Source organism: Bufo bufo, chromosome 10 (genome assembly GCF_905171765.1).
Source record: "Bufo bufo chromosome 10, aBufBuf1.1, whole genome shotgun sequence".
Lineage (NCBI taxonomy): Eukaryota > Metazoa > Chordata > Amphibia > Anura > Bufonidae > Bufo > Bufo bufo.
The window spans coordinates 19,944,859-19,965,190 of record NC_053398.1 but is presented as its reverse complement, the minus strand read 5'-3'; the positions used below and the strand labels follow the sequence as shown (position 1 = coordinate 19,965,190).

Below are 20,332 nucleotides of genomic sequence, written 5' to 3'. Positions count from 1 at the left end.
TGCCCCCATTAGTGCCTCCCACAGCCACTAGTAGTGTCCCCCACTGCCCCAAGTAATGTCCCCAGTAGTGTCCCCCACTGCCCCAGTAATGTCCCCAGTAGTGCCTCCCACAGCCCCTTGTAGTGTTCCCGACTGCCCACAGTCTTCATGTAACGGGGCCCAGCATTTTCACTGTTCTTAATTTCTGCATTAATTTCTGCACTTCTCCAGTCTCTAGGCCTCCAGCATCAGGCCCCGGTGCTGCCACACTAAAACTAGTCACCAATTAAGTAGGTGGGCGGAGCCTGACTAACGTAGGTTAGGCTCCACCCACCTGCTTAATGTGTGACTAGTTTTTGTGTGGCAGCGCTGGGGCCTGATGCTGGAGAAGTGCATATCATGCAGGCGAGATGAGCGCTCTGACGGGGCCCAACGTTAAGTTCAGTGAAAATGCCGGGCCACGTTACATGTGAGCGCAGCGGGCCCTCTCCCACCGCCCTCTGCGACCACGATCGTTACGCCTCTGGATAGAACATGTTTTGTGTTACAATGGGGATGCACAAGGACCGCATCATATTTTGCAGATCTGCAATTTTCAGACTGTAAAACGAATACTGTTGTGTGAATAGGGCCTAATGAACACATATACGTACCAAGCGATGGCAGATTTGTCATTTTTGACTGGAGTGTTCCTTTATAATGTTAAAGGGGTATTCTGTTTATTTGAAGTTATGCCCTATCCACAGGACAGGGGATAACGTTTGGATCAGTGGGGATCCTATCAGGAGAACTGGGGGCCCCACCTATCACGAGAACCGGGGCCCGTACCCCCTGAAATGAATGGAGAGGCTAGTTGCACATGCACTCGGCTGCTCCATTCATTTCTAAGGGAGTTCTGGAGATAGGGGAGTACAGCACATGCCCGAACGGCCTCTCCGTTCATGTCAGGGGACTGCAGGAGGTACGGGCCCCCATTCTCATTATCCGTGGGGGTCCTGTGGATAGGGGATAACTTCTAACAAGCGGAATACTCCTTTAATGGTATATATAAGCCTCTCATTGGTGGTTGTCACAGGCACTGTCTCTATATAAAAATCAGCTTACACCAGTTTATTATTCCTACTGGTTCCATATATAATCGTTGTGGCGTCCTTTCAAAAGTAACATATAGATCTGTCACCTCCATGTTTTATTAAATACTTGTATTCCTTGTGAAATTATAATTCCGGCACATCCCTTTTTAGAACTTTGGGTTGTGTTGCCTCTGTTATTCCTCCTGGAAATGTATGAATAAATTGGGGTGTTTCCCTCTTGAACAGTCCAGTCAGTGTGCAGAAACACGTCCCACTGGCAAGGAGAATAACACCCACTTGTTAAAGCATTAGTTTGTTTCCAGGAGGAATAACAGAGGAACAAAATAACTCATTTCTAAGAAAGATGCTTCAGGATGATTATTTCCTGGGAAATATGAGGAGTTACTAAACCAGGCACGTCAAAGGAGCAGACGGGTCCACTTTAAGTAAAGCAAATAGCAAAGTGGGCTTAAATATTTCAGAAAAAAAGCACCAAGTAGCATTGTTCAAGCCCTGTGGAACGTCGGCCATGGTAAAGCACCTGGTCAATCCAGGGCGGTGTACATCGGGCCTTGTGGACTGTGGTTGTCACAGACAGGTGTCCTTGAGGCCCATAGCAACCAATCAGAATCCATGTTTCTTTTTTACAGTGCAGGTTAGACGATGTAAGCTGGAACCTGATTGGTTGCTAAGGGCACTTCCTTGGAGACAGTGCAGGTACATGAGGCGCAGTACTCTTTCAATACAGATATACATTCTGAACACGTGCTGTCTAAACCCATACACACATGTGTCTCGACATACGTGTCCCCATGTCACGTGTCTTCAAACTTCTGATACACAACTCTGTCACGTGCGTACAGCCATTTGCTTGCACTGTCTTTATATAAATTTTATAGGCGTCAAGTATCGATAGCGCCTTTCGTATGTCACCTCAGTTCTTGTCTCAGTACAGCGACATGCAAGGACTCCACATTTCCCCCCTTCCCATGTCCCTCATTTAGTTCGCTTCTGCTCTCACGTTCGTACATTGTGGCCTGTTCCATTTGCAGTGTGTATAGGGGGGGAGCACAGTCCTAGCTTCTTGATTATGCACGGTTTGGGTTAGGGGTCGGAGCCAAGTAGAGGGAAAGTTATTGGGGAAGTTATATGGTGGCATAACTCTTGCTGGCCTTGGCTGGCATACACACACCCAGTTCACAAGCCCCACAGGGCGCAGATGCAGAGAGGAGCACAAGTCTCCAGCTCAACTTTTATATATTTTTTTCCACCATTTTGGCGGCTTCCTGCTCCCGCGAGTGCTTAGTCCATGCACAGAACATGTTTCCGTGTTAGAAATCCGTAGCTACTCCAGATAGATATCTTCTGTGGGACACGTGTACTCCACATACTCTTTGTAAAACTGCTGGAAGGCTCTCCTATAGGAAAAAAAACATAAATCAATACAAGAGTCTGCTTTTTTCCCCCCTAAACAAGCGTCACCCCTTTAAATACTTTCCATACGTCGCATAGCCTGTTATCTCCCCTGATTTCAATAAATTATCTAGTCATCCCAACATCTGTGTTGGCAAATTTGGGGTATTTAAGCCCCGCCCCAGAATGCCCACCTCTGGGTGGGGTTTATATAAACACCACCCATTTTTGTGCCGGAACAAGATACATTTTTGGGATTGTGTGGGATTACATAATTACCAACATTGTAGCTGGTAAATTTGGGGCATGTATGCCCTGGAGCGCCCCCCCAAACCCACCCAATAACTCCCACTTATGGGCGGGGCTTACATAAACCCCACCCATTTTTTTGCGCCGGAACAAGACACATTTTTGGGGATTGTCTGCAATCACATACTTACAAACATTGTAGTCAGTAAATTTGGGGCGTGTATGCCCTGGAAACGCCCCCAAACTCCCCCAAGAAACACCTATTAACATTAACCCCACCCATTTTCAGACCGAATTTGCCAGGACTGTTTTCTGAAAATTTGGGACAATCCCAGCAAATTCAGGACCGTTGGCAACTATGGTCATACATGTGAAGTTTTTGTTTCAAAATATGGAAGCAATTATAAGGATTGCCTCTAGGGGGCGCACTTTCGGGCTGTGAATTTTAATAAAAGTCCCATCAGTGAAAATTGAAACCCCCCCCCGAGCGTCCTCCTTTCCATTTAGTATAGGGAACAAAGGAAATTGCTTTACAATACACGGAGGGCTTTTGGAAGCCCCTGAGATCTGAGGGCCCCCGGGGTAACTGTCCTTGTTGCCCTCCTTGTCTGCCAGTCCTGTAGGAAATTTAGACACTTACCCGACAGACTCTGCCAGGGGTTTGGTAGATTCCTCCGAGACAAACACATGACAAGCAAACCGATGGTCTGAAGGATGCTTGGAGATAAAACCGAAATATCTGGAGAAAGGAGATAAGACGGGTGAGGCAGGAGATTGAGAAGAAGCGAAGGCCTGCGATTCTGCATTCTGAAGCCCCACACGTTACTTACTTGCTGTTCTTGGGGTGGTACCCACAGAACGAGATGTTCTTTAACTGGAAGAAATGGCTGCACGTGTTCACCTGTTGGAAGAGGTTGATAGGAAAACCTTCTGAGAAGTGATGAGCACATTAAATACAGTGAGGAGACCGTGGGCTAGCTTGCACCTTTCAGACTGTCATGACCAGGGTCGGACTGGACCACCAGAGTATCAGAGGATCCTCCAGTGGGCCCAAGCTCTGACAATAATGGAATCCAAATAAAACGGGCCCTTAAAGGGCATCTGTCGGAAGATTTGTACCTATGACACTGGCTGACCTGTTACATGTGCGCTTGGCAGCTGAAGGCATCTGTGTTGGTCCCATGTTCATATGTGCCCGCATTGCTGAGAAAAATGATGTTTTGATATATGCAAATGAGCCACTAGGAGCAACGGGGGTGTTGCCATTACACCTAGAGGCTGCACTTTCTCTGCAACTGCTGCATCCTGCAGCAATGCGGGCACATATGAACATGGGACCAACACAGGTCAGCCAGTGTCATAGGGACAAACCTGCTGACAGATGCCCTTTAAGGTCCTATATACACAAAGGGGGGGCCCTCAGAATCATTACTGTGTGCACTATCCTACTATTGTGACATCACTGTGTGCATTTCCTCCACTACTGTGGCATCACTGTGTGCATTATCCTACTATTGTGCATTATACCATTATTATGATATCACTGTGTGCATATCTCACCGTCGTGACATCACTCCATGCATTTTACCACTACTGTGACAAAACTGTGTGCCTTATTCCCAGGGGTGGGATTAAAATTTTTAACAACAGGTTCCATACTCACGTAGCATCATGACACATGTTTACATACACATACACCATATATATGCAACACACATACACATAAATACACCATATATACACTACACACACACACATACACCATATATACACTACACACACACACATACACCATATATACACTACACACACACATACACCATATATACACTACACACACACACACCATATATACACTACACACACCATATATACACTACACACACACCATATATACACTACACACACACACACACCATATATACACTACACACACACACACACCATATATACACTACACACACACACACACACACACACCATATATACACTACACACACACACCATATATACACTACACACACACACACACCATATATACACTACACACACACACACACCATATATACACTACACACACACACACCATATATACGCTACACACACATACACCATATATACACTACACACACACACACACACCATATATACACTACACACACACATACACCATATATACACTACACACACACATACACCATATACAGGTCCTTCTAAAAAAATTAGCATATTGTGATAAAGTTCATTATTTTCTGTAATGTACTGATAAACATTAGACTTTCATATATTTTAGATTCATTACACACAACTGAAGTAGTTCAAGCCTTTTCTTGTTTTAATATTGATGATTTTGGCATACAACTCATGAAAAAAAACAAAATTCCTATCTCCAAAAATTTGCATATTTCATCCGACCAATAAAAGAAAAGTGTTTTTAATACAAAAAAAGTCAACCTTCAAATAATTAAGTTCAGTTATGCACTCAATACTTGGTCGGGAATCCTTTTGCAGAAATGACTGCTTCAATGCGGCGTGGCATGGAGGCAATCAGCCTGTGGCACTGCTGAGGTGTTATGGAGGCCCAGGATGCTTCGATAGCGGCCTTAAGCTCATCCAGAGTGTTGGGTCTTGCGTCTCTCAACTTTCTCTTCCCAATATCCCACAGATTCTCTATGGGGTTCAGGTCAGGAGAGTTGGCAGGCCAATTGAGCACAGTAATACCATGGTCAGTAAACCATTTACCAGTGGTTTTGGCACTGTGAGCAGGTGCCAGGTCGTGCTGAAAAATGAAAAATGGGCTACAGGGGTCGCATTCCCCAGGTCAAGCCACTTTTGAACCAGAAACAGCGGCAGAAGCGCCTGACCTGGGCTACAGAGAAGCAGCACTGGACTGTTGCTCAGTGGTCCAAAGTACTTTTTTCGGATGAAAGCAAATTTTGCATGTCATTCAGAAATCAAGGTGCCAGAGTCTGGAGGAAGACTGGGGAGAGGGAAATGCCAAAATGCCTGAAGTCCAGTGTCAAGTTCCCACAGTCAGTGATGGTCTGGGGTGCCATGTCAGCTGCTGGTGTTGGTCCACTGTGTTTTATCAAGGGCAGGGTCAATGCAGCTAGCTATCAGGAGATTTTGGAGCACTTCATGCTTCCATCTGCTGAAAATCTTTATGGAGATGAAGATTTCATTTTTCAGCACGACCTGGCACCTGCTCACAGTGCCAAAACCACTGGTAAATGGTTTACTTACCATGGTATTACTGTGCTCAATTGGCCTGCCAACTCTCCTGACCTGAACCCCATAGAGAATCTGTGGGATATTGGGAAGAGAAAGTTGAGAGATGCAAGACCCAACACTCTGGATGAGCTTAAGGCCGCTATCGAAGCATCCTGGGCCTCCATAACACCTCAGCAGTGCCACAGGCTGATTGCCTCCATGCCACGCCGCATTGAAGCAGTCATTTCTGCAAAAGGATTCCCGACCAAGTGTTGAGTGCATAACTGAACTTAATTATTTGAAGGTTGACTTTTTTTGTATTAAAAACACTTTTCTTTTATTGGTCGGATGAAATATGCTAATTTTTTTAGATAGGAATTTGGGGTTTTCATGAGCTGTATGCCAAAATCATCAATATTAAAACAAGAAAAGGCTTGAACTACTTCAGTTGTGTGTAATGAATCTAAAATATATGAAAGTCTAATGTTTATCAGTACATTACAGAAAATAATGAACTTTATCACAATATGCTAATTTTTTTAGAAGGACCTGTATACACTACACACACATACACCATATATACACTACACACACACACACACCATATATACACTACACACACATACACCATATATACACTACACACACACACACACCATATATACACTACACACACACACATACACCATATATACACTACACACACATACACCATATATACACTACACACACATACACCATATATACACTACACACACATACACCATATATACACTACACACACACATACACCATATATACACTACACACACACACACCATATATACACTACACACACACACCATATATACACTACACACACACCATATATACACTACACACACACACACACACACACACACACACCATATATACACTACACACACACACACACACCATATATATACTACACACACACACCATATATACACTACACACACACATACACCATATATACACTACACACACACATACACCATATATACACTACACACACACATACACCATATATACACTACACATACATACCACACAACTTTTAAAAAGCCTAAGGAGCTAAACTATGGAATGGAAGCGCTAATCTCCAGCACCAGATCGGGATTCTTACAGGGTTCTCCGATCCGACTGTAATTTTAACAACCGGATGTGGAGAACCTGAGGGAACCGGCTGAATACCATGCCTGCTTATTCCACTATCATGACATCACTGTGTGCATATCTAACTATTGTGGCATCACTGTGTGCATTATCCCTGTGCATTAATTGGGTTATCAGTCCAAGTTTTGCTATATCGTTATTTTTTTTTAGGCTACTTTCACACTAGCGTTTTTACTGGATCCGGCAGGGTTTAGCAAAAACGCTTCCGTTACTGATAATACAACCATCTGCATCAGTTATGAACAGATCCGGTTGTATTATCTTTAACATATTTTTAACATTGCCAAGACGGATCAGTCATGAACTCCATTGAAAGTCAATGGGGGACAGATCCGTTTTCTATTGTGGCAGATTGTGCCAGAGAAAACGGATCCGTCCCCATTGACTTGCATTGGGGGTCATGACGGATCCGTCTTGCTCCGCATCCCAGGACAGAAAGCAAACTACAACTTGTTGCGGTTTGCTCTCCGGTCTGGGAACTAAACTAAATGGAACGGAATGCATTTTGGAGCGCTCCGTTCTGTTCAGTTCAGTTTTGTCCCCATTGACGATGAATGGGGACAAAACTGAAACATTGTTTTCCGGTATTGAGCCCCTATGACGGAACTCAATACCGGAAAACTTTAACGCTAGTGTGAAAGTACCCTTACCCTGGCGGATTGGGGACAGTTATGCTAGACCACTAGGCCTTTTTTTTTTTTTAACCGGAAGAAGACTTTATTTTATTTTATTTTTTTCTAGCCCTGTATCAAAATACCCTGGCCACTGCCCCTTCCCTGTGGCACCCAGCTATGCCCTGGTCATACCAAGTCCAAACCAAAAAGTCTAGTTAAATAATCTTGGGGTCTGTGTGGACAGATCCCTGTATATGCTGCATAAACTTCTATAAAGTCATGGAGCTGGAGCAGATGAAAGGATAAAGTACAGGAGGGCACAATACCTGGCTGTGGTCATGAGGGTCTTCCCCATGTACTGCGATCTTTAGCCCCCGCAGGCTGATCTCCAGTACACAGCTAGATGGAGGGTTTGACAGCACAGTAAGGCGACGAGACATAGCAATCTGAAATAAAAGGATGACGTCAGCAGAGAGAGATAACAATGAAAACATTTTGTCATAGAAATGGCAGAGATGAAAAGTAATTAAATACGGAATATACGAGCTAATCCCGCCACATTAAAAACAGGTTTTGGGCTCCCTGGTCCTGGCTCATAATCTTGGTACAGTGACTAATTTCTAGGGCTCATGCACACAACCCTAGGTATTTTGCGGTCCGCAAAACACGGAACTGCAAAAAATACGGATGAAATCCCTGTGCATTCAGTATTTTGTGGAACGGAACAGCTGGCCCCTAATAAAACAGTCCTATCCTTGTCCGTAATGCGGACAATAATATTAGGGATCGACCGATATAGATTTTTTAGAGCCGATACCGATAATCTGTGAACTTTCAGGCCGATAGCCGATAATTTATACCGATATTTTATATCTCATAGTCTATTATATTAGTTGGTAGTAACTGAGGTGGTGGAAATTTGCATTTGGCACTAGTATATTATAAATTATAAATTAATAAAGCCCTTAGTTGGTAGTCAATTTATAATATACTAGTGCCAAATGCCAATTTCCACACCATCCCCCCCCTCCTTACTGACTTTATTAACCCCTATCAGACCTCAGATCAGCCCTTTATTAGCCCCTATAAGACCTTTATTAACCCCTATCAGACCTCAGATCAGCCCTTTATTAGCCCCTATAAGACCTTTATTAACCCCTATCAGACCTCAGATCAGCCCTTTATTAACCCTTATCAGACCTCAGATCAGACCTTTATTAACCCCTATCAGACCTCAGATCAGACCTTTATTAACCCCTATCAGACCTCAGATGAATAAAATAAAAAACTCCTCACCTCTCCTGCGCCGCGGCTGCTCTTCATCTCCGGGTCCGGCGTCTCGCTCCCCTGTGTTCTCCAGCCCGCGCGCACTACGTCCTGACACTGTACGGGGTCAGGACAGTGCAGCGTGGGCCCCATCAAAGAAGATCAGGGAGGGCGAGTATCGGAAGCGCTTGCTGCGCTTCTTCCCCTCTCCCGGCACCTGATGCATACTAGTGCGCGCTTCTATAATGGAAGTGCTCACTAGTATTCACTTTATATGCATTATCGGTATATAGGCAAGGTTAGATGCCGATAATGTACAAAATCCTGAATATCGGCCGATAATATCGGTGCTTCCGATAATTGGTCGATCCCTAAATAATATGACAAGTTCTATTTTTTTGTGAAACGGACATACGGAAACGAGAAAAAAAAACCTCCCAGGCTGTGAGCTCTGTGCTGCGATTGGACAGCGCTACAGCCTGGTGGAAGAAACGCCCAGGGAGAAACAGGGCAGTCTCCTCCCAGTATAACCAATTCAGCTAAAATACCGGGGGACATAGCGGAAGAACGGAGCGGCGCCCCGGAATAATAGTAAGTGCAGTGAGTTCCTGGGGCGCCGCTCTACACAGCCTGATAGTTATCTTACAATGTTTGGACCAATGAAAGGTCCTCTTTTAGTGCATAGAAATACATTTTTAGATATTCCTCTTTGGTGCCAGTAGGTGGCAGCACTGCATGCGCTGTGCAGGAAAAAGACCCTCCCAACATGACAACATACTGGAAAGCAGAGGCAATGCACATTACAGTATTAAGGCTCATGCACACGACCGTATGTATTTTGCTGTCCGCAAAAAACGGATCCGTAAAAAATAAGGATGACGTCTGTGTGCACTCTGTGTTTTTAATAAATAATAATAATAATTCCGTATTTTGCGGAACGGAGCAGCTGGCCCCTAATAGAACAGTACTATCCTTGTCCGGACAATACAGACAATAATAGGAAATGTTCTATTTTTTTGCGGAACGGAAATACAGACATACGGATACAAAATGCACACAGAATAACTTCCGTTTTTTCTGCGGACCCATTGAAATGAATGGTTCCGCATACGGTCCGCAAAACCCCCGGAATGGACACGGAAAGAAAATACGTTCATGTGCATGAGGGCTTACAGACAATATCCGGATATGCATACCGTCAGATGTCCAGAATGGATAGATCTTTTCTTTAGAAATCAACGGGCTCATTGCAAAGCAAATCAGAACACCAAAGGTACTCTAGACCCCATAGGCATGTTAAAACAATAGGGTGGTTGCCCAAAATGATCAATAATAGCATATCATTAAAGTTTGATTGCTGGGGAAGGGGGTTAAGCTTTTAATTGTTGCAGATTTTAGGTTAACTGTCCCTTTAAGAAGAGTGGACCCTCTCACCTTTTGCATGGCAGTGCAGAGGACATCAGTCCCTTTGTGATACGGAACTTGCACTGACCCAAGAAACTTCACCCAAAACTGATCCAACCAATCTGAAGCCCGGGTTTCTGCAAGGAGATACAAACTGCTGAATATTTTAAAGTAGACCAATATCCCTTTATATAGAAATACATGACTGCTGAAATATAAAATTGCATCTGTCAGCAGATTTGTCCCTGTGACACTGGCTGACCTGTTACATGTGCGCTTGGCAGCTGAAGGCATCTGTGTTGGTCCTATGTTCATATGTGCCCACATTGCTGAGAAAAATGAGGTTCTAATATATGCAAATGAGCCTCTAGGAGCAATGGGGGCGTTGTCATTACACCTAGAGGCTCTGCTCTCTCTGAACATGGGACCAACACAGACGCCTTCAGCTGCCAAGTGCACATGTAACAGGTCGGCCAGTGTCATAGGTACAAAACTGCTGACAGATGCCTTAAAACAATGTTATCCAGGTCACAGTTTGTATGTAGTTTTGCTGGGTTTATACATGCTGCACATATTTTGAATTCATGATTTATTCTCCATGCACATACAACAATACATTAAAAATGTGGTTGTTTCATCTTATGACTCCACGGTGCTTCATAATAGTGATAGTCCGAGAGACAAGGAGACAGAGTTTCGCCATTATGTTGAATATCTGACAGCAGAAGGGAGATATTTTACTGTCTCCAATGGCAACCAATCAAATTTTGAAATCAGATTTGGGTATGAATAGATTAAAAGACTGGATGTAGCTAAAAATCTGGCCAAGATAAAGCAAAGTATTTCACCAGGATAATTCTAAAAACTGCAACTGGGCATCTCAGCCTGTCTCACCGTATTTGCTGAGAATCTTAGAAAATTTGATTTTCTTGAGGGATATGTCTCAAAACAAATCCATAGAAGACCTAGGGTACGACCCCACGTATGGCCCCACTAGTGAGGTCATTGGATGCAGTGGATGGGTGTGGCGCCTCTAAGGCGAAGCCAATCTTCACAACCAATTTTAGGTAAAACCATTTTATTGTCTCAATGAATCTAAAATTAAAAATGAAGTAACTTTACAAGGGTGCATTCACATCACCGTTTAGCGTTCCGTTCTTCTGATCCGTCAGAAGAAAAGGGAGCGGAAAATAAAACAGGATCCTGTAAAAAAAATGGATCCTGTTGCATCAGTTAGGCCTCTTGGACACGAACGTATTTTCATTCCGTGTCCATTCCGTTTTTTTTGCAGACCTTAGGGCCCGTTCACACGAACGCGTGCTGCCCGTTGCCGTATTGTGGACTGCATTTGCGGATCCGCAAAACACGGGCACCGTTCCATGGCTATTCCGCATCACGGATGCGGACCCATTCACTTCAATGGGTCCGCAAATCCGGAGATGCGTAACGAACACTACAGAAGCACTACGGAATGCTTTCTGGGTTTCCGTTCCGTGCTTCTGCACCGCAAAAAGATAGAACTTGCTCTATCTTTTTGCGGAACGGAAGTATCGCGGACCCAATCAAGTGAATGGGTCTGCGATCCCCATGAGCCTGCCCCACGGACGGTGCCCGTGCATTGCAGACCGCAATTTTGGTGTGAACGAGCCCTTAGGGTCCATTCACACGTCCGCAATTTCGTTCCGCATTTTGCGGAACGGAATTGCGGACCCATTCATTTCTATGGGGCAGCACGATGTGCTGCCCGGATCCGGAATTGTGGATCCGCATTTCCGGGTCCGCAATTCCGATCCCGAAAAATATAGAACATGTCCTATTCTTGTCCGCAATTGCGGACAAGATTAGGCATTTTCTATTATGTGCCGGCGATGTGCGGTCCGCAAAATGCGGAACGCACATCGCCGATGTCCGTGTTTTGCGGATCCGTGGATCCGCAAAACACACACGGACGTGTGAATGGACCCTTAGACGGACTTATGGGTCTGAAAAAAATGGAATGTACTCCGTGTGCATTCCGTTTCCGTATTTCCGTTGCGCAAAAAAATGGAACATGTCCTATTATTGTCCGCATTACGGACAAGGATAGGACTGTTCTATCAGGGGCCAGCTGTTCCGTTCCGCAAAATATGGAATGCACATGTATGTCATCTGTTTTTTTGCGGATCAGTTTTTTGCGGGCCGCAAAAAATACATACGGTCATGTGCAAGAGGCCTTATGCATAGGATTGCATAGGATCCCTTTTTTTAGATGGAAACAAAAGTACTGTATGCAGTTTTTTCCCGTGTAAAAAAAGGATCTCTGACGGAAATGGCTCAAACGGATGACAACTGATGCAACAGGATCCGTTTTTTTACTGGATCAGTTTTTTTTCTCTCTCTCTCTTCTTCTGACGGATCAGAAGAGCGGAAAGCTAAACGCTGATGTGTATGCACCCTAAATGAACAATTGACTATCATTTTATGTCTACAGCTCTGTGCAGAGCAATGCATCTCCATGGTAACAGACTACAAACAAATCATCTAATCCTGCAGTCATACTGTCTTCCATCTGTTTCCAATTTTCTGTCAAGTTGCGTTCAGAAGGCTACAAAGAAATAAGGGACTGCTGGAAGAAAGTATTAGACTGCTGGAAGAAAGTATTAGACTGCTGGAAGAAAGTATTAGACTGGGATTGTTTGCCGCCTGTTACCATGGAGACGCATAGGTTTGCATCGGAGCCGAATAAATAAAACAACAGAATGAACACCAGCGACTTGTTCTGACGGACAAGATTATGATACTTGCATTGTGTTAATTACCTAAAGCTGTTCAAAAGCCTGTGAGTCCTCATAACCCCGCCCACACACATCGATTGACAGCGCTCTGTATGCAAAAGCCCTATGTGAGCAAGGTTAGGAGGACTCTTAGGCTTTCCATATGAGTCCTGGCAGTATTTAAACAGCTTTTTACATGGTAATACTGAATTTAAACATAGAAAACTATATATCCCTGAGATCGGCAACTCCTCCTCCAACCAGTGCTATCCTCACATAAGAGTCCTCTTGAAGATTATAGTTACAAGGAACACCATGCTAAAATAGAGACTGGTTGAGGACAAAGCTCATAGATCTCCACTAATACAGGAGGAAACTGCGTTAGAAAAGCAAAGACAAAAAAACACTAAATAGGGGCAGGAGGGTCTATCACTACTTCATCTCATCACATTTTTTCACTCCTCAATTTTATTTTTACCAATGTTGTGCTTTATACCATGGAAAAGGGTATGAGATAAACCTGAGATGGGGATGCTGTGGGTGTGAACCCATCCTACCAACTAACCAATTAGACTTTGGGCTATCTCTAAAGGCGTTATCCTGGCAGTCCCCTAGTTTTCACCCTTTATCCCCTATACAGGGATCTGGTCTTTGCTGCAGGTGAGCCACCAGGCCTCTAGCTCCTGAGATAGTCTCGGGGTATGTGTCTGACACACGGGGGTCAGAGATACCAGTGTGAAGCAGGCAGGGCAGGCTGCTTACAAACAAATCTAAGAAACAAGTCCAAGGTCAGGGCAGGAGGCAATGGGTCAATACGAGAAACAGGCTAAGGTCAGGGCAGTAGCGGAGAATCAGAGTTGGTTATCAAGCAGAGCTCAGGCACCCTTCCCTTGGGGAAAGTGCCTTAAATACCCAAGGACCGAGGGCGCACATGCACACCCTATAGTATGGCTTAGGACGACCATTGAGGAAGTGCAACAGGCGCCCCACCAAGGAGCCTCTATATCGCGGCCCAGGTGTAGTAGGAATACCAAGTGGTGTAGTGTGGCCTAAATGTCTCGTTATGTGTCACGGTGTTCCTACCTGGATACTGCCGGACCCTAGACTTTGGCCAGACCTTGAGATGAAGTTCAATGGCAGCTTTACTTTGAATAAAAGTTTCAGGCTTTGTCTTGGTTGCAGCAGGCTTTAGCATTAAACTGGCAGGCAAACTCACCTCTGCTCTATTCTTCTCTCACCCTGCTGTACTGACAAGCTGACTTAGTAACTTGGCTTTTCCTTTACGCTGCACTTCACTTTTTAGTTGAACTTATCGTCAGCCAAGAAATAGGTTAGAATCATGGCAGCTCCAACATGGAGTCTCAACCAGAACAAACCAGAACTCCCTACCTCCTTCTGGTAGCAAGCAGGACTGGCCCACTTCTGATCAAAGTGGGGGGGAGAAAGGAATGGTGAGTGGGGGGGAGAAAGGAATGGTGAGTTCAATTCTATCTAAGATAGCTCTGCCAGAAACGCCGCCACCTGCTGGTGAACCAGGTAAATTACATTTATAACAGTTACACAACAATATTATAATTGCACCATATAAAGGACCTGGATAGAAATACACAGATGACATTCAGGTTAAACCATTAGAGATAGTAGCAGGGTGCACTAATAAAGCAGGTGGCTGGGACTGCCACTAGTAGGAGACCACAAGCAGAGGCCAGCAGAGTGAGAAGCGTGGCATCCAGCGGCAGACACAGGATGCCAGCGCAACAGATGCCCTCTCTGAGGGCCTTATAGCACCTGTAGGGGTGACCTTGGTGGTCCACACGACCTTGTACACAAGATACAATAGGAATAAATTCATAAATGGCTGCAGACTCCAGACAGAGGGAACATTGGTACCAAACACATTAACACCAGTGCTTTTGTGACAACCAGTTGGTGGAGACTGGCACCCATACCTGACAGGAGATCGGGATCCTTGGCCACCTGAACTGCATAGTAGGCAGGAAAGATGCCGCGCTCCCCGGTTCTCATGTTATAAGCTTCATACCAGTAATCTTCAGCCTTAACCTCCACTAGCAGCGGGTCCTCTGCCTCCAGTTCCAGTTCCCCGGGGTGACGAGGCATGAATCTGCCATTGAAGGGATAATTAATGGGATGCAACTAAAACACAAGATCTGGTAGCATTTAATTAGCAAACACGTTGTTCAAAGCAACTCAGCACAGCAAACCTGTCCAAGAATATATTAGGTAATTACTTATATAGCAATTCCCATTATAGAAGAATTATTCTCCTAGTTGGGCTGGAGTCCCTTGGGTCTACCAGAAGACATGATCCTCCATTAACAAAAAAACATGTGCACTTTTAATTGCATTGTAATCTTTGCTATCACACAGGACATATTTAATAAGATCTACGTAGAAATGAGAGAATAGATCCGTCCACCCTAACAAGTTCTACATCTCAAAGGGGCTGTCCCCGCTGCTGACGAAGCTTCCTCCTGCCTTTTGATTCACGGGTCCGGACATCTTGCCCGGCTCTGACAATCTTGTGCCTGAGCCGCAGCTTCACTTCTGAAGCAGCTACTGTTCATGCGCTGCTACCTAGAAGTGTAGCGGCACATGCACAATCACTCTTCCAGCCTCAGAAGCAGAGTCTTTGCGCTTGCGCTGCTACTTGGAGCAGCAGCGTAGGCATGAGATTGTTAGTGCCTGGGAAGATGTCCGTCCTTGTCAATCAAGAGGCGGGGGAGAAACTTTGTCAGCCCCTCGCAGGTGAAGAACTCCTTACGATGAGCAAACCTATTCGTATGAATCGATTCTCCGATCTCTAGATCCATCCCGTAAGAAATAGACCCTAGGGCTGTGATGGCTAACCTCCGGCACTCCAGCTGTGGTAAAGCCACAACTCCCAAGATGCACACTTGCTTGGCTGTTCTCAGAATTCCACAGAAATTATTGGAGCATGCTGGGAGTCGTAGTTTCACTACAGCTGGAGTGCCGGAGGTTAACCATCACTGCCCTAGGGGTAAGTGACTGGCTCCAAAGTCATGTCTCATGCTGGATCCTTTGGTCCCACCTGAGGATCCTATGATATTTTAGAGGACCAGTCTGACCTTGGGTCACGTTCATGATTAATATTAGGTATCAGTGAAGTCACCTGAACACGGCTCGATGCGTCTGTTCTCGCTCTTCCCCGTTTATCAGGCACGAAAACAAGCCAAAGGAATCTGCACCGGAAAAGATTACAAACTAGAAAACATTACACCTTGTATCGCCCCTTCCCCAAAACCTGAAGGAATCAGCAACAAACCCAACAAGCACAGAAACATGAAGACATACATGCACAGCAAGCCACAGATCAGGTATTATTATATAGGATGGATTATTCTGGATCTTTGATGGAAAAACCAAAACAGAAAGTTCATTCTGCCATAAGGTTTTGGAATTTCAGTGTCGGGATGTAATTTATAATTTCTGGTAGGTGGTGGGGCTATATTACTTCTTATAATATATGCCTTAGCTGCTGCAGAACTTCTTTTTGAAACACTAAAGCTGGCCATACACATCCCATAGCTGTTTCTGCAATACACGTGCATGCTTGGCGTGTATGTGTTCTGAATGGAATGGTGGAGGTTTATCTAACTTGAGAGGACAGGATCCTTTTTATCCCCAACATAGGCTGAAATATCAACATACGTTAGATGGTCGGCACCTGGACGTGGCTTACCTGGGAAAAGGGGTGTGACTTTTCAGGAAGGGGTGTTGCTTACAGAGGTTGTCCTATGAAAAATATTCTAAATTTTTTAAACCAGCACCTGGATCTGAATACTTTTGTAACGGCATGTAACTAAAAATGTAGTAAAGCCACAAAGTTATTCAATTAAATGTATCTGTATAGCGCCACCTGCTGTTTGTTCTTTTCCTTATTTTTCTGTCCACTTCACTGAGGTTGACGCACATGCTCAGCTCTATCCTTCCATTGCCAAAACATGGATCTTCTTTGGGGAGCTGTGATAGAGAGAGAAAGCTGCAGCAGAAAGAACATAACCCCTAAGCTGTGATAGGGAGACAGCTGGGGAATAAAGGACATACCTCCTGAGCTGTGATAGGGAGAGAGCTGGGGCAGAAAGGACACACCTCCTGAGCTGTGATAGGGAGAGAGCTGGGGAAGAAAGGACACACCTCCTGAGCTGTGATAGGGAGAGAGCTGGAGCAGAAAGGACACACCTCCTGAGCTGTGATAGGGAGAGAGCTGGGGCAGAAAGGACACACCTCCTGAGCTGTGATAGGGAGAGAGCTGGGGAAGAAAGGACACACCTCCTGAGCTGTGATAGGGAGAGAGCTGGAGCAGAAAGGACACACCTCCTGAGCTGTGATAGGGAGAGAGCTGGGGCAGAAAGGACACACCTCCTGAGCTGTGATAGGGAAAGAGCTGCGGCAGAAATGCAACCCCCCCTGAGCTGTGATTTGGGGAGCCGCAGCAGAAAGGACATGTCCCCTCAACTGTGATAGAGCTGTAGCAGAAAGGGCACATCCCCTGAGAAAGGACACACCCCTAAGCTGTCAGCTTGAAATGAATCTGGCACAGCAAATTGGAGCAATGAATGGGTTGATTTCTGGATCCATGTGAGGTACAGGGTTGGTTCTAGCTTCGTTAGAAAGAGAGTGTACTATACATGTACTATATGAGGTCTGATTTTCATTTTTTTTTAGTAATCATGGGACAACCCCTTTAACTCGACAACTGTGCGGCAAAGTTGCCCCAGAATTCTGGCAAAAATCGTGGTGTAAAGTAGAAGTGTGCGGAAGAGTGCCTGCCAGCAAAACGTATGCAAACTGATGGCATTTGTAAGACTGATCAGGATCCTGATCAGTCTGAAAAATGCATTGAAATGCCGGATCCGTCTTTCCGGTGTCATCCGGAAAAACGGATCCAGCATTTATTTTTTTCACCTTTTTTTTGGTCTGCACATGCGCAGACCGGAAGGATGGATCCAGCATTCCGGTATTTTGAATGCCGGATCCAGCACTAATACATTCCTATGGAAAAAAATGCTGAATCCGGCATTCAGGCAAGTCTTCCGTTTTTTTGGCCGGAGATAAAACCGTAGCATGCTGCGGTTTTATTTTTGTCCTGATCAGTCAAAAAGACTGAACTGAAGACATCCTGATGCATCCTGAACGGATTGCTCTCCATTCAGAATGCGTGGGGATAAAACTGATCAGTTCTTTTCCGGTATAGAGCCCCTAGGATGGAACTCTATGCCGGAAAAGAATAACGTAAGTGTGAAAGTACCCTAAGGGCTCGTTCACACGACCGTATGGCTTTTTAAGTGTTTTGCGGGCCGTTTTTAACGGATCAGTTTTTACGTTTTTTGTTTCAATAGTGTTTCCGTTCCGTTTTTCCGTATGGCATATACAGTATACAGTAATTACATAGAAAAAATTGGGCTGGCCATAAAATTTTCAATAGATGGTTCCGCAAAAACGAAACGGATACGGAAGACATACGGAGTACATTCCGTATGTGCTCCGTTTTTTTTTTTGCGGACCCATTGACTTGAATGGAGCCACGGAATGTGATTTGCAGGCAATAATAGGACATGTTCTATCTTTAAACGGAACGGAAATACGGAAATGGAATGCACACTGAATACATTCCGTTTTTTTTGCGGAACCATTGAAATTAATGGTTCCGTATACGGAACTAAAAAAAAGTTTGTGTGAAGCCCGTGCCCGTGCTGTGGACCGCAAATTGCGGTTCGCAACGCATGGGCACCGTCCGTGGGACAGGCGCATGGGGATCGCAGACCCATTCACTTGAATGGGTCCTCGATCTTTCTGTTCCGCAAAAAGATACAGCAAGTTCTATCTTTTTGCGGTGCGGAAGCACGGAACGGAACCCCAGAAAGCACTCCGTAGTGTTCCGTTCCGTGCTTCCGTTCCGCATCTCCGGATTTGCGGACCCATTGAAATGAATGGGTCCGCATCCATGAGGCGGAATGGCCACGGAACGGTGCCTGTCTGCAAACGCAGTCCGCAATACGGCAACGGGAAGCACACGTTCGTGTGAACGAGCCCTGAAGGTGAGACACATTTATCATCCAGCATCTTATCAAGTCTAAGTTCACATTTTCCAAATCTTAGACAGTCAAACCTCCCCCACTGCTTTGGGCCCCATGCACTTAAATGAATGTCATAATACAGTTTTGTGCATGAGGCCTAAAGGACAGCGCCACGTCCACCTTTGAAATTAAACGCTTTCGTCCTTTCCAAAAGCAATCTATGTCGTATATTTGCACTATGATGTTCTGCAGCAGCTGGGGCATCATATTAGATAATACATGGGTCAGCAACCTTCGGCACTCCAGCTGCTGTGGAACTACAATTCCCAGCATACACAGGTACTCCTCTGTTCTCGTAACTCCCATGGAAGTGAAAGGAGGATGCTGGGAGTTGTAATTTCAGAACAGCTGGAGTGCCAGAGGTAGCTGAGCCCTGATATAATACATTGTACGAACTGCAACTATTTTAGTTACATGCAGATTGGAATGCGGATTTTGCTGCAGATTTTACCTTATGCATTGCAAAGGTGGAAACCTGCATGATAAATTTACACACAAGCAAATTTCTGTGCGGATTCTGCGCAGATCTTTTAGGTAGCATTTGTTTAAATCTCATCCTCTTTGCCATCTACCATCTCATATCCAGCTATCATCCAGGGGCGGACTGGGAATTTAAAATGAACGTGGAAAAAAACCCTAAAAGTAGCCCCATGTATAAGGCAGGTCCAAACTGAATGAAAGTGAGGCAAAACAGGTAGACGGGGCCAGCAATACCGTAGTGCAGCACAAAATACCGCCCCAGAAAAACCAAATACCACAGTGCAGCACAAAACACTGCCACTGCCACCCCCACCACCTTACCTGTATCACTGTCCTGAGGACCTGGATTCTGGAGGGCGCCTGCGGCCCCTGGCCAGGAGCTTAGGTGATGCTTCTAGCTTTAATTAAGGGCTCGTTCACACGACCGTTGGTGTCTCGTGCCCGCGCTGTGAACCACAAATTGCGGTCCGCAATGCACGGGCACCTTCCGTGGGGCAGGCGCATGGGGATCGCAGACCCATTCACTTGAATGGGTCTGCGATCCCTCCGTTCCGCAAAAAGATAGAGCACGTTCT

General features: G+C 45.1%; 1 protein-coding gene across 3 annotated transcripts in view; it reads right to left on the bottom strand.

Moving 5' to 3' along the window:
• Nucleotides 1–1,171: 1,171 nt before the first annotated feature.
• Nucleotides 1,172–20,332, bottom strand: part of MAPK8IP1 (mitogen-activated protein kinase 8 interacting protein 1) — a 74,516-nt gene continuing 55,355 nt past the window's right edge. For all 3 annotated transcript variants that reach the window (XM_040409132.1, XM_040409133.1, XM_040409134.1), the window contains exons 6-12: nucleotides 16,310–16,379; nucleotides 15,108–15,280; nucleotides 10,436–10,542; nucleotides 8,062–8,181; nucleotides 3,545–3,615; nucleotides 3,355–3,453; nucleotides 1,172–2,470 (exon numbers count right to left, since the gene is read on the bottom strand). In XM_040409132.1, coding sequence (XP_040265066.1) covers nucleotides 2,398–2,470; nucleotides 3,355–3,453; nucleotides 3,545–3,615; nucleotides 8,062–8,181; nucleotides 10,436–10,542; nucleotides 15,108–15,280; nucleotides 16,310–16,379 — 713 coding nt within the window. In that variant the 3' untranslated portion in view covers nucleotides 1,172–2,397. The remainder of the gene's footprint in view (nucleotides 2,471–3,354; nucleotides 3,454–3,544; nucleotides 3,616–8,061; nucleotides 8,182–10,435; nucleotides 10,543–15,107; nucleotides 15,281–16,309; nucleotides 16,380–20,332) is intronic.